Source organism: Rana temporaria, chromosome 9 (assembly GCF_905171775.1).
Source record: "Rana temporaria chromosome 9, aRanTem1.1, whole genome shotgun sequence".
In the NCBI taxonomy this organism is placed as follows: domain Eukaryota; kingdom Metazoa; phylum Chordata; class Amphibia; order Anura; family Ranidae; genus Rana; species Rana temporaria.
Genome location: NC_053497.1, coordinates 86,379,210 through 86,404,905, shown reverse-complemented (window position 1 = coordinate 86,404,905; position 25,696 = coordinate 86,379,210). Strand labels below are relative to the sequence as shown.

The window sequence follows — 25,696 nt, the reverse complement described above, 5'->3', positions numbered from 1 at the left end:
CCTATCTGGAAGGTTCTATGATCCCCAATCCACTACTTAATGTTATATTAAGATTTTATTATTAGGAATCTGTAAATCCAGAAATTACCAAGATGTTTTTTTTTTTTTTTCGTCTTCTGATTAACTTTACCCTACTTTTTGTACTGGCCCTTTTATGGTGTACATGCTTACATGAAGTGGGGACAACAACCACACTATAATTGATTTCACAGAATTTAAATGGTCACGGAAAACGAGTTCACTGCACTATCAGTACAGCTAAAGGAAGTGCTCAGAAGATCAGAAGCTATACCAGAGAGAACTGTTCCCTTTTTTCTATCATCTTTAAAACACTAACAGGATACAAACAGCACAACCCGATCTCTCTCCAGGAATGGCGCAACTTAATTTGTCGCTCCTCTTAGTTCTGTTATCTTTCAGCACCATATCTGTCTGTTACCCAACTGGGGCACCTATATCTGCCTGTGAAACAATGATGCCGGGGCATGTTGGAATCTTTCCCCAACCTAAGCCTGCCCCATATATAATCAAGACAAACTCAAGTTCTATCCAGAGTGGAAGACCCATACAAGGTAGGCTGGAATGCTTTCTCTCACACTGGATGGGTGGGATATATTAGAATTCAGAAAGAAAAAAAATAATACCACACCTGCAGAATACATTTTTTGGTAATTCATTCTCTATCAGTTATATAAAAAAGCACATTCTGTATTAGATGTCATTAAATGTGTTTCTTGTAGTTACAATATTGGATTCACATACTAAAATATAATTCTTAGGACATATTGACGCACTTGGTGGAAATGATTAATGCTAACAGTAAATGATTAGATGATTAGTACAATTGATCTGTAGAAATCATCAAAATTCATCTTGTACTGGTCTGAATTTAGAAAATTCTAATTGGTTCTGAAATTAGGAGGAAAAGCATTTAAGAACACTTTAATAAGTCTTTTAATGTAAATAATGAACCTTGGGCATCATCACAGGACTGATGCCGCGTACACACGATCAAAATTTCCGATGGAATTTTCCGTCGGAAGTCCGATGAAGCTGACTTCCATCATGCCTCGTACACACGGCCGAGGAACTCGACGTGCCAAACACATCGAGTTCCTCGGCCAGTTCAGCCCTGAAGCCGCCGAGGAGCTCGGCGGACCGAGAGCTTCCATAGAACAACGAGAAAATAGAGAACATGTTCTCTATTTTCTCGACGAGTTCCTCGGCGGCTCCATCGTGCCGAAAGTGTACACACGACAGAGTTTCTCGGCAGAATCCGGCTCTGAGCGAGTTTCTCGCCGAATTATGCCGAGAAACTCTGTCGTGTGTACGAGGCCTCAGTCTTGCATACACACTGTCAGACTAAATTCTGACCGTCCAAAACGCGGTGATGTAAAACACTACGAGAAAAATTAGTTTCAATGCTTCCGAGCATGCGTCAACTTGATTCTGAGCATGCGTGGGTTTTTTTCTCCGTCGGAGTTGCACACAGATAGGAATTTCCTATCGTTTTTTTTTTTTTCCCCATCGGAAATTCCGATCGTGTGTCTAGTTCTAAACACCGACGGAAAAAAGTCCGATGGGGCCCACACACGATCGAAATTTCCAATGAAAAAAGTTCATCAGAAATTCTGATCGTGTGTATGTGGCATGACAGTGTTTAGAGGGAGACATGCTATCTAACACATCCAGTACAGGTGAATTCAGCCTCTTCTATTACAGGGGGCAGCTGCCTGGATGTAGTTAAAGTGACAGGAATGCTTTAAGAATACATTTTCCTATGCAATTATATAGAGTAGGCAAGGTTATGGGGTTCATTTACTAAAGGCAAATAGATTATGCACTTTGCAAGTGCAACTGCTCCAGAGCTTAGTAAATAAGAGGATGCTCTGCTGACTTCCATCATCCAATCATGTGCAAGCAAAAAGGTGTTTTTTCGTTTTTCTCCTTGTATGTGATTAAGTATTCTTTGTAAAGTGAAGCGTTACCCCATTTACCAAACTCCGGAGCAACTGCACTTGTAGAGTGCAGCTGCAATATTCCTGGATTGAAATATCCACGTGGTTTTGGGAACTAAGTAGAGGTCGACCGATATATCGGCCGGCCGATATATAGGCCGATATTTGGTGTTTTTTAATTAATCGGCATCGGCCGATTTTGCTGGGAAAGCCGATTTTAACTTCAGTGCCACTTGCTAAAAAGCTTCTGTAATAGAAGTCAATGCAAGTTGCCTGAGAAGTTTCCCCTGGAAGCGACTTCTCTCTCCTGGGCAGCCTGCCAAGTCAAAGAATACAATGTTTCAACGTCAATGAACTGAACTCTGTGTAGAAGAAGTTCTCAGTTTAACCATTTAATCTTTTTTGACACTTGTTGCTTACAAGTAAAAATCCTGTATTTTCTGCTAGAAAATCACTTAGAACCCCCAAACATTATATATTTTTTTAGCAGAGACCCTAGGGAATAAAAAAGCGATTGTTGCAATATTTTATGTCACACGGTATTTGCGCAGCAGTCTTTCATGCATTTATTTGGGAAAAAATACACTTTAACGAATTTAAAAAAAACTAAACAGTAAAATTAGCCCATATGTTTTTTTTAGTCCAAAAGTTTTGATTACTTGTTTTTGTGTATTTAAGATATATATTTTTTTAATCTAAATTATACATACAAGTGCACTGATTGGAGGCTTGTTGTGTTTAAAATAAATGTTTAAATGTAAGAAATTTTCTGTATCACTTATTACTTAGCGGAGTAATAATGAAACTTCCGCTTTTCGGAATCCCCCCCCCCTCCGGTGTCACATTTGGTACCTTTCAGGGGGGAGGAGGGAGCAGATACCTGTGTAATCCAGGTATTGGCTCCCTCTTCCGGGCATAGATCACCGTGGTGACTGTGGTGACCTACGCCACATCTGGAGCCTACTCCCGCCCCCCCCCCTCGCTGTCTTCTGGCAGATGCACAGGTCCCAGAAGATAGCAGGGACCAGTGGGATCGCGCAGCGTGACTCGCACATGCACAGTAGGGAACCAGGAAGTGAAGCTGCAAGGCTTCACTTTCTGATTCCCTTACCGAAGATGGTGGCAGCAGCACCTGAGGGAGAGATCGGTTTCGGGTGCCGACATCACGTGCGCACAGGACAGGTAAGTGTCCATATATTAAAAGTCAACAGCTGCAGTATTTGTAGCTGCTGACTTTAAAAAAAAAATTCAGAGGAACTCTGCTGCTTTCACACTGGACTGTCATTCTAGTGGCGCTATTTGGCTGCTAGCGGGGCGCTTATATACCAGCTAGCGGCCGATGAAGGGGTTAAATGCTCTCATGTAGCGCCACTGCAGAAGCGCTTTGCAGGCTCTTCAGCAGCGGTGCCATTCATTTCGATGGGCAGGAGCGGTGGAGGAGCGGTTGTGATAGACGTGAAACTAAAATGAATATTTTTGTGTTATGATTAGAACCACTGAAATGGAGTGTATATTTTCCTTGAAATGATTCTTCAGATTTTGTCAGATATGTTCTTAAAGTATATTTTAACTTGGATGGACATACAGAGAGAGCTGTTGAAATCAAAAAGCAACTCCATCCACTCACTCACTCTGTGTCCCCCCTCCCTCCTGGATTCCTCAGTTGTAACAGGAAAAGCCTTCCCATCCCCCATTGTAATTCACTCTTCTCTGCATTCCTGATCATTTCAAGAGGAAATTGTGACTTTGCTACATCCTGCCTTTTGGAGATGGAAAAGGAATTTGTAGCCTGGACTGTTTTTCCCTTAAAAGGCAACGTGCTGGTTTCCTGTGTATGGATTTCTAAAATGGGCGATTTGCTGGAACTATTTCCCAACGAATATCCTTCCTCCTGTCCTGGACATGCCCCTTTCCAGCCCACCTCACTACATCCTTGCAGTTCTGATCGAGAAACCCCTATCATTTATGATGGAACAAAGACTTTGCCATGTGGATTAACAGAATGGGAGGGTAACTGGGTGGAGTAAAGGGTTATTGGGAGGGATTGATGGGTGTGTATTCTGTGACGACATAAGGAGAATAAAGCTAAGAATGAGAAGATTGCCATCAGCATTCTGCTCACATTTTACCCCCTGCATCTCTGTGCATCTGTCTGTTCTTCTCTTCTCTCATCTTCCTGCTGTGCACTTCAGCTCCAGACCACAAGAAGCTGTGTATGTGTGTGTGTGTGTGTGTGTGTGTGTGTGTGTCTCTGTTTGTTTCTGCTTATTTTAACAGATTATAGCAGTGAATCATGGCAAATCCAAATCAATTGACGCTCAACGTGCTTCTTTTGGACTTCAAGGACAGACTTTGTGGACGCACAAGAAACTGGCTGAGAATTGAGGGACCGTCTACCATTGAAAGGGGCGTCATGAACCCCTAAACACGGTAAGTGCGAGTTTTTTTTGGCTCCCTTACACCGTGTTACAGGCTGGACGGCCTCTGTTCCCATCTAGTTTGTCTACAAATTCCGAGCCTTTGAAACAGACGGTATAATTCTGGTCCAGAAGCGAACCCCGGTTTGTGTTGATTCACTGCTATTAATTTTTTTTGGTGTCTTGCTGCCTGTGAGTAGAAGGGTGCGAGTAGCTTGAGTAGAAGGGTGTGAGCTTGTGGGTTGTTTGCTGCCTGTGTGTAGAAGGGTGAGCTTGTGGGTTGTTTGACTGTGTGTGAAATCGGCCTACTAAGTTAAGGTACTGGTCGTGCATCGTCTCGGATTAAGCCGATGTGATAAAGGGGTGTGCACGGGGAGTGCATGCTGGCTGGGTTGAGCCTGGGACAGCTCTAAGGAAGTTGGCTGCGAAGATATGGGTTTGTTTTATTTTATGCTTGTGTAAAAATATTCCAAACCTCCTTGTTTAGATTCCTTGTTTAGATTAATTGGGGAACTGGGATTCTGGGGTTTATTTGAGTATGTCTGTGGTGAGATATTGAGTCAGCTTTTCCACATTTTGTCCTTGCTTTGAATAACGCGGGGATTTTTGTTTACTCAACTTCCCTGTGCTAGGAAAGGTGGGGGCTGAGCTGGAGGAGGTCGTTTTTGTGTGGCTTCTGCTAGCTGGCTATTTGTGTACATTTGTGTGTCTTAAATTGCTTTTTCCCTTACACTTCTGCCTTTTGTTACAGCTGGCTTGCAATAGCTAGCTTACTTAACCCTTTATCTGGACAAAGGCTGCTAAATTCTGTGTCTGGCTTCTTGTTCTGCTAACTGTGCTAATTTGTGACCTGAAACCTTTTGCTTTTCATCACAGCTGGATACCAATTAAGGGTTTTCTGCCTAGCAGTCTTAACTCTTTGCAGTCTGAACAGGAAACTTTTTCATTTCTGTGCCTTTCCTAGTTAATTTTTTTTGCTGGGATGATCCTTTTGTCTTTCTCAGTATGTATGTGTTTTTATTATGCTGGATAACTGTGTTTGACTGAATAGAATACCTGGCTTTCTTGTTGTATGTATTGACTGCTGTTGGCACTGACTTTTGTTTTTCATCTACAGAAGTCTGACGTTTTTCTTTATAACTTCTGACTCCCCTTCTTCTTCGTCTTCCATTTTGCTTTTCTTTGGCTTTAGATTTTTCCCGCCTTTTCTGAAAAGCTCCTCCCCCCTCTGCCATCTTTTTCCTAGCTCCTCCCTTTCTTCTCCCTTTTTCATAGCCACCCCCCCCCCTCCGCAATCTTCTTCTTAGATCCTCCCGTCTTCTCCAAATCTTTGCCGCTCTTTTTTCATAGCTCCTCCCCTCTCCACCATTTTCTTCTTAGATCCTCCCGTCCAACCCTTTCTTTGCTGCCTACTACACAGCCCCCTATCTTCCCCTCCCTCTATGTAGCATGCTGATTGTACTGACTGTGCTAGAAGTGATTTGATTGCGTCTAATGGTACATTGTGTCTGTAACATATAACTTATGGTGTCTTTCTTTGCATGCACTTTTCGTTTGGGTTCTCAACTCTGTGCTGGAATCGAACTCTTTCTTTCTTATTTCTTTCTCCTTTCTTCAACCCTTTTTTTTTTTCTTCTTCCCATTGAAATTCATTGATCCCTTTTCCCAATTCCTTGTTGGCAAGTGGTGAATGAATTCTTCTTATTATTATTTTTGCTGTTTTTTTTTATATTTCTGGGATGCCTCCCTGATATAATATATACTCCTGCCCCCTCCCTGGTGGGGGGATAGAACTGGGTGTGTGAGGAATGTGGGAGGTCCAGACCCCTGCATCCTGCCCGCCCTGAGCTCTGCCACATTTGCAAGTTGGAGGATAGCCCCCCTCTTCCCCCCCAGGGACGACAACCTAGGAGACAGTTTTTTTTGTAACACAGAGTTTTTTTTAACAAAAGGTTGACTTGGGATATTGCAACTGTTTCTGTACAATTAAAATTGGTCTGAATATGCCTGTTACATTGTACGCTGATTTATCAGATAATTCGATTTAACTAGAAATAATGGGATATTTCTCCTGAGGTTTAAAAAATATGGAACAGACATTTGATGCACATAATAAGCAATTGTTAAGTCTTTATTTTACAGTTAAAATCTTCTACAGAGAATTAATTTAGGTGAATTATTTCGTCCCGTTTTTTTTTATCCTTTTAATCGGATGGATTGAATGCGTGTTCTGTGGGGACCTGTCCCATCTGGGTTGCCCACTTACACTTACACTGACGATGCCATGCACTGTATTTTGACTTGATACATAGAGGGCTTTTTGCCAGTTTTGAAATTTATAATGTGATACCCAGGGCCTATTATTGTCTTTTCGTTTCCCTCATGTTCTGCCCACGATGCCTGCTGGAAGCATGGGCCCCGCCCGACTGCTTGAGGCCGTGCCCCTTCTTTCCCCTCACGTTCTGCCCAACTGTATGCCCCGCTGGAGGAAGCATGGGCCTGCCCGGATGCTCTTCCCTGCTGAAGGCTTTGCCTCATTCTGAACGCATATGGTGTCGCCTCCTGCCCGCTGCCCGCTGCCCATACTGGATTCTGTGCCCTCCGGCCCACGGGCCTTCTTCTTCATGCCCTCCTTAGTCTGTCCAGGGGGGGGGTAACTACAATGCCACTTCGCTGGACAGACACGTAAGGGAGGAGAATGATGTAGATGGGAGTGGCAGACCTACCTGAAGGTAGAATCCGCTCATATGCTGTCCTGTGTGCCCCGACCTCAATTCCTTGACCTCATGGGGTGCCCAAAAGCGGTAGAGAGAGTGTGTAAATCCTGGCGTTCATGACTACAGAAGCTGCGTTCACAAGTCACAAATGAGGGATGAGGAGATTCTGGGTATCACATTGGAACAGTAGAACATTTTACATAGTACATTTAAATGGTTTTATTCCACATGCTGTGCCATGCCATCCTCAGGGTTAAGTGGGTAAGTGGCCCCAAGGGGGGAGCATTCAATACATTATCCCTTTCTGAAATCTTGTTTGAGACAGTCTCTAGATTAGATTGTTATGAGCTATGATTATGTGACCGCTTTTGAAAATAGGTAACTAATATTCGTGTACGAGTTTTTTCTCGCATTCCTGATGTAGGTACCGATAATTACCAATATCCCCTGGGTGATGATTAAGAGGTTCCTTCGAAAATATTCTCTGGAAGATGAGTGATATTATGGATTGTGCCGCCCAAATCTAAATGAAATTATATATCTTTTTTCAAATACATGGGATTGTGACAACTGGGGTTTGTGGGTTGGAATATCTCAAAGGGGGGTCCTTGTTACATGGGGTAATTAGTTAATTAATGTCAGAGTGTAAAGAAGTTCTTTAATGAGATAATTAAGTTTAATTCTGCCTGTAAATGTTTATGAATATGTTTACTCCAACAACTGAAAATGTATTATGACATGTCAAAACATGCATGGGATTAGAACAAAGGTTTAATGGGAAAATTGTTGATTGAGATTGTGTGAAGAATTGTATACAATTCAGTAAATGGTAAACAACATGGTATTTTATGTTTAACTGAAATCCTACAGATCTGGTTGTAAGAATTAATAAGTTGAGGTTTGAGCAATGTTTACAACAGATTCTAAACTTGGGTTTGGTTTATTATAAGGTTCCCCAGAGAAAAATATTAAAATATGAAAGTTATGTTCAATCTAAAAAACTTTATAAAAAAATATTATTATAAAAATTGTAAAAATAAAATTAAAAAATAAACAAGTGTTAAAAGTTATTATAAAATGACATTTCTGATAAAATATAGATTGTGAGTAATTATGAGTGACTTTATCAGTAGAAAACAATGGTCGGTTCATGCGCAGGGACTGGTCAGTGGATTTCATGAGATTTGTCCTCTAAGCGATCTTTTGTCGCTATTGGAAGTTAAGGAATGTCATGTTATAATGTGGTGTACATGATTTTTGGCAGATGTACAAACCAAATATGTTTTAAAATTTTTGAAAAAGAGTTAAAAATGAGAAAAACGATGCAATTCGATTGGATTGTATATGGTCTAAAACTTGTACAATCTGCTCCAAGCATGGGGGGGACAGATGTTTTCCCTTAGAGGTCATTAACAGCAGATCAGGTTACAGGCTGTGGTGGTTTACAGGAGTGAGTGCTAGCTTGAAATCCGACTCCCAGTCTAAGCATCCTCAGCTGCTGTGCACTTCAGCTCCAGACCACAAGAAGCTGTGTATGTGTGTGTGTGTGTGTGTGTGTGTGTGTGTGTGTCTCTGTTTGTTTCTGCTTATTTTAACAGATTATAGCAGTGAATCATGGCAAATCCAAATCACGGTATACACCGCTCCAAAGATGCTGCTTGCAGGACTTTTTTTTAACATCCTGCCAGCGCACTGCCTCAGTGTGAAAGCACTCGGGCTTTCACACTGAGACTGCAGGGGAGCCGTTTTTGCAGGCACTTTACAGGCGCTATTTTTAGCCCAAAAGCGCCTGAAGAAACGCCCCAGTGTGAAAGGGGTCTAACTGTTAGATTTTATGAGATGAAGGGGGGGGGGGAATTAAAAATCGGCCTAACATATCAGCCCAAAAAATCGGCATCATATATCGGATATCGGCCGCCACGATTTCTAAATATTGGCATCAGCCAGAGAACAACCCATATCGGTCGACCTCTAGAACTAAGCACCTTTGCCACCTCTTGTCTGGCAGTGAGACATTCAGAATTGTCTACCATTTTCTCTTTAAACTGGGGAAGTGAAAGGGGGTGTTTGCTGTCTAACTCTAGTAGCATCATCTGAACACTGAGGGAGTGCAGGGTATTGTAAAGGCTATTTTTGGGCAAATTATTATTATACAGGATTTACTGTATATAGCGCCAACAGTGTGCGCATTAAGTGGTCCAAAAATCAGTCTCATACTGGGGTCCTTTAGGGCCTTGTAGTATGGAAGAATGACACACATAGGGATTTAGTAAGTGGCTATACAGCCACACAAGATGAAATGCAGATCAAATAATTACAGCCACTCAGCAGATGGACTTTGTTAATAAATGCATTTAATTGCAGATGTTTCATTTCTAATGGTTGCATGTTTATAATCTGATCTTTTTTCCACTTTCAAGTTCAGATAGTCGGCCCTGTTTACAGGGGGATCCTGCTAGAAGCACGGACCTTTGCACAGACCACTCTGTTTGGAAAATGGCTGCAGCCTCCAAACAACACCAAAATATTAGCGGTAATCCATCATTTAAAATGTTATATACTGTATTATAGTTGCCTGAAGCAATCCATTCCCAGGTCAGTCTTGGCAGTCTATTTCATTTGTATGCTTTGATTGTATCAAACTAACAACAAACCGGATATCCTAATGTAAAAAACAAAAAAACTTTAATCCAGTACTCAATCAAAATAATTTGAGCTGAACTCTGGCATAAGCAAATAGACATGTATATTTTTACCTGAATCTTGGTGTGTTTTATGTATGAGATCTGAGCAGAAATCCAGTGTGAAATACAATGGACCAGATTCAGAGAGATCGGCGTATCTTTAGAGCGGCGAAGCGCATCTGATATGCGCTACGCCGACGTAACATAGAGAGGCTTGTACTGTATTCACAAAGCACTTGCTCCCTTTCTTGCACCGGCGTAACGTAAAATGGCCGGCGTAAGCCCGCCTAATTCAAAGTAGCAAGGCAGTGGGCGTGTAGTATTATAATGAAGCGTGACCCCATGTAAATGCATGGCCGAACGAACGGCGCATGCACGCGCATGCTCAGAATCACGTTGCAAATACTCCCTAAGATATGTCGGCTCAATGCTTTCGACGTGAATGTAACCTACGCCCAGCCCCATTCACGTACAACTTACGCAAAGGACAAAAAATCCGACGGCTGTTCCGACGTCCATACCCTAACATGACTTACCCCTGCTTTATGAAGGATAACTTTACGCCGGACGTACGCCTTACGTAAACGGCGTAGCTTACTGCAACAGGCGCAAGTACGGTTGTGAATCGGCGTATCTAGGTCATTTACATATTCGACGTGTAAATCAACGGAAGCGCCCCTAGCGGCCAGCGTAAATATGCACCCAAGATACAACGGCGTAAGGAGACTTACGTTGGTCGGATCAAGCAGAAATTCAGGCATATCTGGTTTCCTGAATGCAGCGCATAGATACGACGGCGCATACTACAACTTACGCGGCGTATCAACAGATACGTCGGTGTAAGTTGTCTGTGAATCCGGCCCAATATATTTTCCTCTTTGCAGGAGCTTCCTGTAATAAAGACCGGTCACTGATGCTCTCTCATGTGTAGGGCGACTGGTCTTGTCTCAGCCCCCTTCTGCTGTTTTCTGAAGGTAGTCTAATGGGAAGACCTGCTGATAATTGATTTTTCTTCTTTTTGTAGTGAGGTTTTTCATAGCTTAAATATTTTTTTACTGAACCTTTTCCAAAACCCATGGTAAAATCTACAGGCTTCCAAACCCCTTATCTTTTTTATAGTACTTTTCCTGTAAATATTTAAAGATATTAATTAAGCTGCCATTCTTCAAAGGGAACATACCTTTTTTTTGTCTACTTGCGTTGAAACGATATTGTCAAAGCCTTTTATTATTCTAGCTACTTGCTTTTCAACTGTTCCCAAAAACTCCTATCTTTTTCACAAAGATGCTTAAAAAAATGAAACCCCATAGTCTAGGATTTATACAAGAAGAAATGCTATACCTCACATATTTTATCTCACTTTTGAGGCATATTAAAATGTTGTTATAAACAGAAAAAAACTGCGCCAATAATACTGGAAAGTTCACATCAGTCCTTAGGATGACATAAAAATGTTAAGAAATTATAACAATTATATAACAATCCCTAAGATCATCAAAATTTGTGTATAAACATACACCAATAAACCCATAAATCAGAAAAGACCATAGGTTATACAATAATCCATAACTCTTGCATGATGACACTGCAGTGCTTGATACAAATGGAGTGCCCACCACCGTAAATCAAATGGCTGCTTACCAGAAAGCAAGCATAGACTCGCATTCGGCTATAACCCAGCCGCGGCCTTTAGCTTGCATGCAGAGTAGTGATATCAGGACACAGACCAACACCCAGGATGCTTCTCCAGCAAATCATACACTCCTTCACTGTACCACAAGCTCTGTATTGCGTTTGGAACAACGTAAAAAGGAAGGAGAAGGACAATAGGGTAATAACGGCTTAACTGGTTTAATGGGGATAAAAGTATTGTACTTACAAAAACATGGAATTCTAAAAGCATAAAACTTGCTGGCCGGCAAAGTACAGAGGCCCTTCCTCTTCAAACGGCATAGTGACGTCATTGCGTGCCCCCCAGACGCGTTTGGGAGATATTCCAAAGTCTTCTTAAGATCCTTGGTTTGTGGTGAATTCACGGGGCCAGATTCAGAAACAAGATACGGCTTATGTCCTGATACGCCGTCGTATCTCTGAGTGCGGGAGGTCGTATCTATGCGCCTGATTCAGAGAATCAGTTACGCATAGATATCCCTAAGATCCGACAGGTGTAAGTGTCTTACACCGTCGTATCTTGGGCTGCAATTTCAGGCTGGCCGCTAGGTGGCACTTCCATATGTTTACGCAAGGAATATGCTAATTAGGTAGATACGGCGATTTAGAAACGTACGTCCCTCCTGGCCCATTTTTTTACGTCATTTACGTTCGGCTTTTTTCGGCGTATAGTTACCCCTGCTATATGAGGCGTAGCTAATGTTAAGTATGGCCGTCGTTCCCGCGCCGAGTTGTGAAATTTTTACATCGTTTGCGTAAGTCGTTCGCGAATACGGCTTTACGTCATTTACGTTAACGTCAAATCCAATACGTCCTTGCGGCGTAATTTGGAGCAATGCACACTGGGATATTTTACGGGGTCAAGTCAAATTTAAATAAAACACGCCCCCAACATCCCCATTTGAATTAGGCGGGCTTACGCCGCCACGCATACAATACGCCGCCGTAACTAAGGGCACAAGTTCTTTCTGAATACAGAACTTACACCCATACGTTACGCCGGCAGATAGATACACAAATCTATCTGAATCCGGCCCACAGTCTCTTGCTTTGGTAGACTGCAGCAACTATCATCGGTGTATAACATAAATCGCAGTCATACTTTCTTACAAAGGTCTTGAAAGCCAGTCATCCAGGCACATCCAGGAAAGGACCCCGGTCTCCTCAGCTGTTGTCACTACACAGCATGCTCTCCCTTCCTCAAATGTTGTTGCTTTTGCAGGTGAAGCTTGGCATTGAGTGTTTCTGATAATATTTTCACTAACCCTATTCCTAACTTCTTCTTCTTCAGTTCTGTTATGCACAACATTATTCTATGTCATCTACAGAGGTCAATTCAGTTAATATGACTTAGCCTGCATAGCCTTACATTTTTCAATATACTATTAGAGTATTTTGATTTCTATGATTTCTATGGGGCAATATATACAAGCAGTCCCTCTATGATGTGATCTGCTTTTTGATCGTTATTTCTACCCAGCTAACTAAAACATATAGAAGTGCTCTTGCAACTGTTTTCAATTTTGCTGTGTGTCCTAAATGAGATATTTTAAAGGGGGGGGGGGGGTTCGTTCTTAGTAAAATGACAGCTTTCTAGTACCGGACAATTTTCACTACTGGGTGCCTAAAAGCTGCCATTGAGGGCCCCACATCCTCATTTATGTGCAATGTTGAAACCTTGATTTGAGGCTTGAAGGTATGGTATACTCATGTACGGTAACTCCTCTGCATTTAGCAGCCATTATTGGTGATGTGAATGTTAACATAGAATATGAGCCATGTGACAAAAGGCGTTTGCAGGGTCAACATTGATGCAAAGCACTACTGTGTATACAGATCTATGAATACTGTTGGATCAAACAACTTGCCTGTCACAAGTGTTCCACATCACGCTGCTACTATTTTAATTATTTATTAATTTATTTATTGTTTATTTTTAGTGTCCAAAAAATCCTGTTGGTGCAATTACGCATGCCAACACTAACTTAAAGGACCAATCTACAACATACTTATGGATGCCACCAGATTCCGGATCTCCACCTGTCTTATTCTTCATGTAAGTAAGGGCAAGTGACAATTCATTTCAGGTATAATCAGAAAAATATTTCATGTTATTATGGCATCACTCTGCCAATTTCTGCAACTTTCAATATTTGCCTACTCTTTTTTAGCATGTAAATTACTCACTCAGGAAATTTAGCTCATTCAAAGTGAACTTCGTCATAAACCACAGGCATGGATGAATTTATTAAAGTACATAATTTGTCAATGGGCTGTTCAATAATCAGAATATTGACAAGCTTCCCTCCGATTGTTGATAATTGAGGTCTCTCTAAAAAAAAAAGACCAAATTCTGATATGAAAGTTTAATGTAAATCTGTCACACCCCTGGGCAACTAGATTAATCAAATGATTACAAAATGTATAGGCAGGGGTTACCTTTCAAGGTAAAAATGTATATGTCATATATCCAACATATCAAACACAATCTGGCACCCTGGAGTTTATGGAAAACATTTGTTTTCGTTTTGTATAGGAAAAAAAATTGGGAGTTCAGCTAGTGTTCTGTGATTGGGCCGGAGGAGGGGAAGGGTGGGAAACAGCAGCTGTATGTCACAAGAACTGAGACCAGAGGGTCCAGCGTCTGAGCGACAAAAGTATATCGATATTTATGCTCCCGGGATCCAGAACAATTTATAAAGTAGCTGAATTTCGAGTTCAGCTTTAACCATTCCCTACGCAATCCAAAACTAAAAATAAAAAATGTAGGCTCCAAGTTTAATGCAATCCACACTTTTCCTTTAAAACTCACTCTTTGCCCTCCCTCCCCCTGCTTCCCTGTTTGTATAAGGGAAAGTTTAGAAGGAAACCGAGCCAAACTTGAAAAGTTAAAATTTGCATATGATTTCAGCTAGCAATTTTTTTGGATCTACTGATTGTTTCAAACTATAGTGTTTTTATTTAAAAAAATCCATAATTTTTATTGTTTTCTGGATAATTTGTAAACACAAAGTTATTGCCCTTAGGTAACCTTATTTGATAATCTATCAAACGGATTCCCCCCATCCACACATTCAAGGTTGATGAAGGAATCCTCTCCACTGCTCTATTCTATTCTGACAGCAGGGACTCCTCCGCTGTCAGGATACACTGATCAGCAAATTTAGCCAATCGGGGGCATGCGCTGATCTAGTGAAAAATTTCTACCAGTTTTGTATGCGAAGAGTTGATCGTTAAATTAATTTCTCTGAATGGGAAAGGCTAACGTTTGATTAAAAATCAACCAGTCCCTGCTGAGCCAGCCAGATTTCGATTCATCTAGGTTGTTTCATTATACAGAGTGGCCTAATGTGTTTTCTATTTTACAACCATGTTTTTTTGTTTGTTTCTTTTTAGAGCAACTGTAGCCGAGGCATATGATAAATACTGGCTTGGAATCCAGTCTGCAATTTTATATCAGTGTGAGTATTGTAGTAATATATACGTAGAAAAGAAGCAATGAAATAAACAGTTGTGCTTTCAATGGGGATTACAATGAGCCTTATCTAAAGTCCTTAAAATTCCCTTCTAAGCTTGGGGTGCGCGTTATACGCCGGCGCGCGGTATACGCAGATAAATACAGTACTTTAAAATAAATAAAACATTTCCTTTGTGGACATCTACCAATCCAAGTTCAATTCGACAATTAGTTTCTATTCATTTGCACTATAGACTTGAATCTAAAGCTGGCCATACATGGATCAAATTTCAGCTGGTTCAGCAGGGAAAGGCTGAATTTTGATCCATGTATGGCCACTGTAGTTGAACAAAAGTTGATTGGTAGATCAACTTCTGTTCAACTGCCCTGTTGGAAAAAACTGCGGGAAGTCTCCCTGCTGTTAGAATACAAAGTAGGGAGGATTCTACCATCTATCTTGAACGAAAATAAAAACTGTGTTCCTTCTGTTCTCAGCTGCATAATAGGTAGGGGAGGAGCAGCAACAGTACACTGAGCTTCCCAGTAAATGGCTTGACAGGGGAGTGTGTCAGGACAAGTCTGATCATTGGAGGAGAGCAGGCCGAGTTTCCAGAATAGCTAGAGAACTGACCACGGTGTGTTCTCCTGCCTAGTATGGTCAATTTTTTATAGGAAAGCAGAGGGACTGGCAGGAACACCAGGCATTTGCACAGCAGGCACATATCAGGACTATGAAATGTTGGGGTAACAAACACTTTAAGGATAGTTATGAACCAGCATGGAACATTATTCTTTTGAACACTTTAAATAAGGCCTGTTTTAATGGCAAATAAATGTGAAAAATAAGTTTCTCTCATGTTTCATCTAATGAAATCACCATCAGCAGTGAGAAGTGAGAATAAATATCTGTAATTCCTTGTACCCACAGTCAGACTTTTGACCGTGCAAAAGTCTGCCGTGAGTCCGTCGGAAGTCCGATGGAAAGAAAGAGAACAGGTTCTCTATCTAAGGTCCGTCCGATTTCCGACAAAAAAGTTAAATGAAGGCTACACACGGCCAGACTTTCCGAGGAAAAAAGCCAGTCAGACTTTTTTTCCCGGAAAGTCCGGCTGTGCGTACGAGGCATTACAGAGCCCAGATAGCAGTAAGGCTGCATTCACACCTAGGCGTTTTTACGCCCAACGCCCCACGCTATTGCAGCCTGCAATACGCTGGAGGGGTGATTTAACATTGTCGGCTATGGAGATGGTTCACATCTCCACGCCGAACGCCTGAAGCTCAAAACAAGTCCTGGACCCTTTTTTCCAGGCGGCTTCGGCGTTCGGCATAGCCGACAATGTAAAATCACCCCTCCGGCGTATTGTAGGCTAAAAAATGCCGCGTTTTTGTCGCCGCAAATCGCGGGACAAAACGCCGCAATTTGTCGCGACAAATCGCGGTACAATACGCCGCATTCAGGTGTGAATGCAGCCTAACAACAAAGCAGGCAGGAGGAAGATGGCAGCACAGGACCCAGTGTTCAGTAGCATATTACAGCAGGACAACGTCGGATTCTTTGGGAGTGTAAGACGGTTACAGGGGGTTGTACTGATCCTTCCACATGTACAGCAGCTGAGTTCTGAAGTGCAATTACCCCACCTTAAAGAAATTACCCTGTCTGTGGCCCTCAGAGTTTTAATGGGAAGACTACAAAGTGAGTAACTACAATCAGAAATGTACACGGACCATACCTGGATTGGAGAAAAATAGAAAGCTCTACTTCGAGTGAGAAAGATTGTATGGGAAAATCTCCAACAGAAACCCAACTAGCAATTAAAAGGAGTTCTAGCCTTCCCTTGCCGTACTAAAAACGCAAAGCACCCCAACGGGTTAAATGACAAAAAATGTTTAAAACAGTATGGATAGAGGAATTCTCCTCACTGGGACCTTGTATCCTGATAGCTGTACCTGATGCTGTCAAAATATTCTGATCAGTGGCTACAGTAGCTGATCAGAAGAAACTTTCTAACATGTCCCTTCAACAGATGCTAACCAAATGATTACCGTAGTTTCGGTCCAACTGGGATTGCCACACACTGATCAAAATGTATCCGATCCCCGTTGCGATCAGCGTATGGCTAGCTTTAGTAAATTTACCTGCAGGTATTAGAGGCAGAATATTTTGAAATTGAAACCAGATTTAGATGTTAGTAAAGTTTATTTCCATAGTCTGGGAACAGGGCTGGAAAGATGCATGAAATCTGTGGAAATATAATAAATCAATATACATGCAGCAGCCATAATCGGTAGAGATATAGTAATGGTGGCAAAGTAAAACAGTAAAGGCCAACACAATATAGTGGCAGGGCTTGTGTGTTATATATGGTTCACATAGCATGTCTGGCTGTTGCAGTTATTAGACTATTATAAGGATAGGTATTAGAGGGGGCACATGGCTGCACTGTGTCCAAAAAATGTTGTTAAGCACTGCTGGAAGCAAGGGGCATACACAGCCGAGGATGAGTTGAGATGGTAGCAAGCATAAGCAATGATTGAATGCTCCTCTTTCTGCACTTTAATAATACTTAATTACATTGTTATAGAGCAGCAAACAACAGGTGAACATGTAATAAAACTTTGTGTGCCGTGTATGTAAAATATCCCCTCTCCCCATTAAGCAAACACCATCCCAATTATCCTCAGTTATGAAATTATGCTGAAACATTCACACCACATCTGTTAACAAATATTTTACTCCAGGCTCTGCTCTGGAAGGAGTAGCTGAAAACAAGTTCAGCGCTTCTGCTTTAAACTTAGAGAATGAATTGCTCCAGAGTGCCGCAGCTAAAGAGGTCAGTGGGGGGGCTTGCTTTAAAGTCAATTTACTGCTTTTAAAAGTTGCCTCAACTGGTTAAAAAAATAAAAAACACAGCGCCAGCTTCAAGATTTGCTTCCCCTGCAGTAATTAACGTTCGCAATTAGATGTTCTTTGTTTTTTGGGTTGAAAGATGCTAGACGTCCTTCAAACACAGAAAACTGAGTGCAGGGCCTGCCACCTTAGGGTGCATCACCACAGCACTCTGCACCCACAATGCAATGTTACAAAGTGTCTCTAACGTCATCACGTCTGTGCTGCTCCCTGTACCATTTAGGACTGCCCACTGCTAGAGAAAATGCAAAGAGAAGGACCTGGTGTGTTTAGTGACCATCCTTAAGACATCTGAATAAGAATATGTAAATACTTGAATGGCACCACCAAGTTCACTGTAAGCCATCATGTAATGTATGTTTTAACCCTGTTATTGTCATTTCAGATTCCTTAGAAACCAGTGGTGCAAATGAAATTACTTGGGCAACTGCCATTTTCACAGTCACATTCCTTCAATTTACTAAGTTTCTGCTATTTTAACAACAAATATTACTGAGATACAAGACAATACATTGACGACTGTGGTTTTCAGAATTATAGCTTTGTCACCAAAACTGGAATTTAAGATGATGTTTTACATGGTATTGGTGGCTTAGTGCTGCTCTCAGAGCAAATAATAAATGTTTATTATACATGGTTGTATTCTCATAATACCTGATATGTCATTAAACAGATAAATTAAACCATGGGCCAATTCACTATTTAGCAATCTATTACCATTCATGTGCGTTCAAGTGCATTACATTGTTTGTTTGAATTTCAGGTGTGAATTTTTTATGCATAGTTAAATTGGTCCAGCTTGGACTAATGTATCTATGCATATGACTAGGGGTGCAACGGATCAAAAAACTCACGGATCGGATCGATCCTCGGATCAGGAGTCACGGATCGGATCATTTTCGGATCAGCGCAAAAAAAAAAAAAATGGTGTTTTCATTGGTCCAAAAAAAAAAAAGTGTATATATATATATATATATATATATATATATATATATATATATATATATATATATATATATATATATACACACACACACACACACATACATTTCAGGGGTGGATTAAAGAGGAAGCAGGTGAGGCTGTTTGGGACTTGTTAAAAGTACAATCTTGATGTTTTTACAGCTATATATATATATATTTTCTGTAAAAACATCAAGATTGTACTTTTAACAAGTCCCAAACAGCCTCACCTGCTTCCTCTTTAATCCACCCCTGAAATGTGCTCTTCCCCCCCCCCCTCCTCTCACACCAGTGCTTCTCTGCTAATATTCCCTCTCCATGTCGGCTTGCCAGAGCCCAGTGCACAGCGTGACACGCCTCCCCGGGGAGGCGTGTCACGCTGGGCTCTGGCAGCAGACTGGCCGCCGTTCCGGAGATAGGCCGAAGCCGGGGACTTTCCTAGGCCTAGGCTCCGGAGCGCTCCGCGGATCGCGGGGTGTGCCGATCCGAACGGGGTGGCCCGTTCGGATCACGGATCGGTGACGATCCGTTGCACCCCTACATATGACATAACGGGTTGATGTACCAACTCCCTCCCTGGTCACTACACCTGTCACATTGGGGATTATTTACTAAATCTACATGGTGCAAAATTTGGTGCAGCCCCAATTAGCTTACAGGTTTTATTATCAAAGCTTAATTGAACAAGCTGAAGTTAGAAGCCGATTGGTTACTGTGCACAGCTGAACCAGATTCTGTGTGCAAAAGTTTTACTAAATATTCCTCAGTGACAGGTACATGACTGAGGAGCTTTGTATTAGGAGAAGGCCTGCTGGAGAACTGCCAGACTAGCTTCCCGTCAGGTCCGCTTTACTTGACAGCACACCACAGGGGGAGAGCAATAGCCTCTATTCAGTCCAACAGCAGCTTTTAAACCTGCCCACTGCAGTGTCGTCAATCAAATTTAAAGTGGACATGATGGGGAACTAGTCTCTCTGTTGCCTCCTTAGGCTCCACCCACCCAGTGACAAATTATTCCCAAACATGGGCATTGTCATATTTGTGCAATGTCGTCACCTCCATCCCAGTCTCCTTTGTTCACCCTTAGCTTTCGGACAGGAAATCTGAATGTGGCCGGGGATAAAACACTGCGTGAATGTGTCACATACATGACAGCTTTCTCAGCACAGACACGGCCCACTCGGAGTACTGGCTTACCTCTATACTTCTACTCAGAGCTGGTAATATTACTGCCAGTTTTCTAATCTGAGCACTGTCTGTAATCCTTTGAGAATCAGTCACTGCTACAACACCAGGTTCTTAACCGGTTAACGCCCGCTGTATGTACATATACGTCCACAGAATGGCACGTACAGGCATATGGGCGTACATGTACGTCCCCGCCTTTCCGCGGGTTGGGGATCCGATCGGGACCCCCCCCCCAGTACACGCGGCAGTCGATAACCCGCGGGGAGCGATCCGGGACAAGGGCGCAGCTATTAGTTTCTAGCCGCCCCCTCGCGATCGCTCCCCGGAGCTGAAGAACGGGGAGAGCCGTATGTAAACACGGCTTCCCCGTGCTTCACTGTGGCGGCTGCATCGATCGAGTGATCCCTTTTATAGGGAGACTCGATCGATGATGTCAGACCTACAGCCACACCCCCCTACAGTTGTAAACACACACTAGGTGAACCCTAACTCCTTCAGCGCCCCCTGTGGTTAACTCCACCCCAGAGACCCAAGTCTGAGGGTCAGAGCAGTGAGGGGCTGCTACCTGTATGGACAGTGTTGGCAAATGGGATTAGTCTGTAGGAGACAGACAAGAGCCTGAAGCGGAAGGCCTGAGCAGCACTGCTGTATGTATAAGCCAGGAGGCTGAAGTTATTATTTTGTACTGGGCACCCCAGGTAAAAATTTGTATTAATGTGCATAACGAAGCCAAGGAAAGATGGAAAAATCTCCAAAAGGCATCAAATTACAGATTAGACATTCTTATAATATGTAAAAAAAAAAAAGTTAGATTTAATTTCCATCATTTACACTTTCAAAATTACAGAAAACCAAAAAATGGTGTCTGCAAAAGTTTGTGCACCCTGCAGAATTTAAAGCATGCACTGCCCCCTTTGCAAAGCTGAGACATGCCAGTGTCATGGATTGTTCTCAATCATCGTCTGGGAAGACCAGGTGATGTCAATCTCAAAGGTTTTAAATGCCCAGACTCATCTGACCTTGCCCCAACAATCAGCACCATGGGTTCTTCTAAGCAGTTGTCTAGAAAACTGAAACTGAAAATAGTTGACGCTCACAAAGCTGGAGAAGGCTATAAGAAGATAGCAAACCGTTTTCAGATGTCAATATCCTCTGTTCGGAATGTAATTAAGAAATGGCAGTCATCAGGAACAGTGGAAGTTAAAGCAAGATCTGGAAGACCAAGAAAAATATCAGACAGAACAGCTCGCAGGATTGTGAGAAAAGCAAATCAAAACCCACGTTTGACTGCACGATCCCTCCAGAAAGATCTGGCAGACACTGGAGTTGTGGTACACTATTCCACTATAAAGAGATACTTGTACAAATATGGTCTTCATGGAAGAGTCATCAGAAGAACACCTCTTCTACAACCTCACCACAAAAATCAGCGTTTGAACTTTGCAAATGAACATATAGACAAGCCTGATGCATTTTGAAAACAAGTTCTGTGGACCGATGAGGTTGAAATAGAACTTTTTGGCCAGAATGAGCAAAGGTACATTTGGAGAGAAAGGGCACAGAATTTAATGAAAAGAACCTCTGTCCAACTGTTAAGCATGGGAGTGGATCAATCATGCTTTGAGGTTTTATTGCAGCCAGTGGCACAGGGAACATTTCACGAGTAGAAGGAAAAATGGATTCAATAAAATTTCAGCAAATTTTGGATGGTAACTTGATGCCATCTGTGAAAAAGCTGAAGTTAAAGAGAAGATGGCTTCTACAAATGGATAATGATCCTAAACACACCTCAAAATCCACGGGGGATTACATCAAGTGGCGTAAACTGAAGGTTTTGCCATGGCCTTCACAATCTCCTGACCTCAACATACAGTGAAGAAAATAAGTATTTGAACACCCTGCTATTTTGCAAGTTCTCCCACTTGGAAATCATGGAGGGGTCTGAAATTGTTATCGTAGGTGCATGTCCACTGTGAGAGACATAATCAAAAAAAAAATCCAGAAATCACAATGTATGATTTTTTTAACTATTTATTTGTATGATACAGCTGCAAATAAGTATTTGAACACCTGAGAAAATCAATGTTAATATTTGGTACAGTAGCCTTTGTTTGCAATTACAGAGGTCAAACGATTCTTGTAGTTTTTCACCAGGTTTGCACACACTGGAGGAGGGATTTTGGCCCACTCCTCCACACAGATCTTCTCTAGATCAGTCAGGTTTCTGGGCTGTCGCTGAGAAACACGGAGTTTGAGCTCCCTCCAAAGATTCTCTATTGGGTTTAGGTCTGGAGACTGGCTAGGCCATGCCAGAACCTTGATATGCTTCTTACAGAGCCACTCCTTGGTTATCCTGGCTGTGTGCTTCAGGTCATTATCATGTTGGAAGACCCAGCCTCGACCCATCTTCAAAGCTCTAACTGAGGGAAGGAGGTTGTTGCCCAAAATCTCGCAATACATGGCCCCGGTCATCCTCTCCTTAATACAGTGCAGTCGCCCTGTCCCATGTGAAGAAAAACACCCCCAAAGCATGATGCTACCACCCCCATGCTTCACAGTAGGGATGGTGTTCTTGGGATGGTACTCATCATTCTTCTTCCTCCAAACACGGTTAGTGGAATTATGACCAAAAAGTTCTATTTTGGTCTCATCTGACCACATGACTTTCTCCCATGACTCCTCTGGATCATCCAAATGGTCATTGGCAAACTTAAGACGGGCCTTGACATGTGCTGGTTTAAGCAGGGGAACCTTCCGTGCCATGCATGATTTCAAACCATGACGTCTTAGTGTATTACCAACAGTAACCTTGGAAACGGTGGTCCCAGCTCTTTTCAGGTCATTGACCAGCTCCTCCCGTGTAGTCCTGGGCTGATTTCTCACCTTTCTTAGGATCATTGAGACCCCACGAGGTGAGATTTTGCATGGAGCCCCAGTCCGAGGGAGATTGACAGTCATGTTTTTTTTTTTTTTTAATCAAGAAAAGGTTTATTGAAGCAAAAAAAGATAATCATACAGTACTGTAGGATGCATACAAAAAAAAAAAAAAAACAGCTTACATGTGTTCACAACTGGGCGAATGCCCATCCAAATAAAACATTTAAGGATATACATTAACATTAGTCCGTACAGTATTGCTTGTACATGGAACCAGCATCCTTGAGGACACCAACCTTACGTAGTGGAGGTCAGCACCTCAATGCACTGGACTCCAGGCTCTATTCCGTCTTCCCAACTAACCCAACACACCCGAATCCCTCCACATATAACACCCCATGCCACACGGCATAGGTACTCAACGGACCTGTTTTATGTGCCATTACTCTGTAACTCGTGAAAAGACAATGAGCCAAGGATCCCTACCACACCACAACCTGTTGCACGAGACACACCTGGACATCTCACTACCTGTCCTGACACCAGCCCACCCTTGCCCACCCTTCAATTATCCCCTTACCCTTGCAGTAGTCTCTCCATGATCAATTGGGTGGGGCCCAATCCCGGTACATCTAACCAGGGTTGCCATAGTGAGTAAAATTTCTTAAGTGATTTCCTATGTTGATAAGTGATCTTTTCTCTTATTAGCAGGCTATTTACCATCTTCACCCATTGTCCCTCTGACGGTACTCTGGGGGTGATCCACAATCTAGCTATGGCCTTTCGTGCCACATACAGCAGCCTCAGTACGGCTGTATGACCATTAGGAGAGAGTGATGGTACCTCGAGGGCACCTAAAAGGCATATCACTGGGTCATGTGACAACGAAAAGCCATATGCCTGGGAAATAGTGGTAATGACATATTTCCAGTAGCGGAATAATTTCGGACACTTCCATAGCATGTGTAGTAAATCTCCCTCTTCCACATTACATTTGGGACAGATTGGGGAGTCACGTATTCCCCATTTGTATAGTCGGGCGGGAGTTCTGTACACTCTATGGAGGAGGTACAAATGCGAGAGTCTATGTTGCGCTGAGACTGAGACCAAAGGAGCAGAGGTTACGCACATCTCCCATGTATCCCCGTCAATGGGACCTAGATCAGTTTCCCACCCCTTCCTACATGGCAATTCGGACGCATCGTGGGTGACACTCAGCAGCCTGGAGTAGACTTGTGAAATCATGCCCTTTTTGTCCTTATTGAAAAGCACATCACTATGGAGGGGGTGCCTCACTATACTTATAGGGAAAAGTCTGGCTTCTTTCTGGGCTGCATGCCGTAATTGAAGATATTTATAGAATTGAGTTCTGCCCAACCCAAACTCCTCTTGTAGATCTGTAAATGACTTAAGGATTAGACCATCAAACAGTTGTGTAATGTATTGGATCCCTGCATTGTCCCACGGCCTAAAGCCTTCGAGTTTAAGGAGCTCCCTGAAGTAAGAATTATTCCAAATTGGGGTGAAAGGGCATACTCCTCTGACGCCAAGACTGGACCGGACATATTTCCAGAGCGTATTGAGCAGTATCACCGTGGGTAATGTCTGGTCTAGATGCGTGAACCCCGCTTCTAGGTGTGACACCGCAGGGAGCGTTGACCCCTGCGGAATCAGCGGCGCACGTACCGGGTCCCCGTGGTCTATCTCCCCCCAATTTCCTACATGTTGAATTTGCGAAGCTATAAAATAATAACGAGCATGAGGGACCGCTAGGCCACCTTGGTCCTTGGCAAGTTGTAGTGTACTAAGTTTTATGCGTGCAGTCTTACCACCCCATATCAGATCCCTAAACTGAGCATCAATCTGGGAAAACCATCTATGTGGTATCCAGGTCGGGGCATTATGAAAAATGTATAAGAGTTGGGGGGCCCACACCATTTTGACAAGATTTGCTCTGCCAGTGACAGATAGAGGGAGTTTTTTCCAGGACGCACACCTCTGTCTGAATTTAAGTAACAGTGGTGTCAGATTCTTGGCCAAGTATTGGGTAGGATCGGGGGTGATTTGAATACCCAGATATTTAAATTCATTTACCACCACTATATCCCTGGCGCAGTTTGGGAGACTGTTTGTCATGGGATCCAGTGGCATGAGTACCGACTTGTTCCAGTTGATGCTGAAGCCAGACAGATCCCCAAAATCGGCTATCAAAGACATCACATTACTCAAAGACTCCCGCGTATCACCTAAATATAGTAGCGTGTCGTCTGCAAATAGAGAGATAACATCCCGCCCCGTTCCCCTGACAAAACCTGTGACCCCTGGAGACGCTCTCACGTGAATCGCCAGGGGCTCCAGTGCCAGGGCAAACAGCAGGGGCGACAGTGGGCACCCCTGCCGTGTGCCCCGATAGAGTCTAAACGACCCGGACACCTCCCCGTTGACTCTCATCCTCGCTGTTGGGGAGCTATACAACAATTGCACCCATTTCAAAAAAGAGGGTCCCACCCCAAACCGCTGCAGCGCCTCCCAAAGGTATGGCCACTCCACGCTATCGAATGCTTTGGCTGCATCGAGAGAGAGTATGGCCCTATTACCTGGATTGTCTACTGGGACCTGAATATTTAGGAACAGCCTACGTAGATTTTGTGCCGTGGATCTCGTGGGAATGAAGCCTGATTGGTCCCTATGCACCACATTGTGAATGCACTTGGACAGTCTGGTTGCCAGGACTCTAGCCAGAAGCTTGACATCGAATGTCAGGAGGGAAATGGGTCTGTATGAATCCGGGGAGAGCGGATCCTTCCCAGGCTTCAACAGAACTATAATCAGGGCCTCGTTCATAGATGGAGGCAA

The 25,696-nt window shown here is 42.8% G+C and overlaps 1 protein-coding gene across 1 annotated transcript; it reads left to right on the top strand.

Moving 5' to 3' along the window:
* Positions 1–241: 241 nt before the first annotated feature.
* On the top strand, positions 242–18,498 carry LOC120913702 (putative defense protein 3). The gene is made up of 5 exons (XM_040323857.1): positions 242–572; positions 9,513–9,625; positions 13,388–13,503; positions 14,844–14,908; positions 18,198–18,498. The coding sequence occupies exons 1-5, from the start codon at positions 374–376 to the stop codon at positions 18,290–18,292; spliced, it is 588 nt and encodes a 195-aa protein (XP_040179791.1). The 5' UTR covers positions 242–373; the 3' UTR covers positions 18,293–18,498.
* Positions 18,499–25,696: the final 7,198 nt, after the last annotated feature.

What these genes read in the sequence shown, in the direction of transcription:
- LOC120913702 (XM_040323857.1), top strand. Translation starts at nt 374, where the DNA reads ATGGCGCAACTTAATTTGTCGCTCCTCTTAGTTCTGTTATCTTTCAGC. An exon ending in CCACCTGTCTTATTCTTCAT is followed by an intron (nt 13,504 to 14,843) that starts GTAAGTAAGGGC and finishes GTTTCTTTTTAG; the next exon opens with AGCAACTGTAGCCGAGGCAT. An exon ending in GTCTGCAATTTTATATCAGT is followed by an intron (nt 14,909 to 18,197) that starts GTGAGTATTGTA and finishes TTGTCATTTCAG; the next exon opens with ATTCCTTAGAAACCAGTGGT.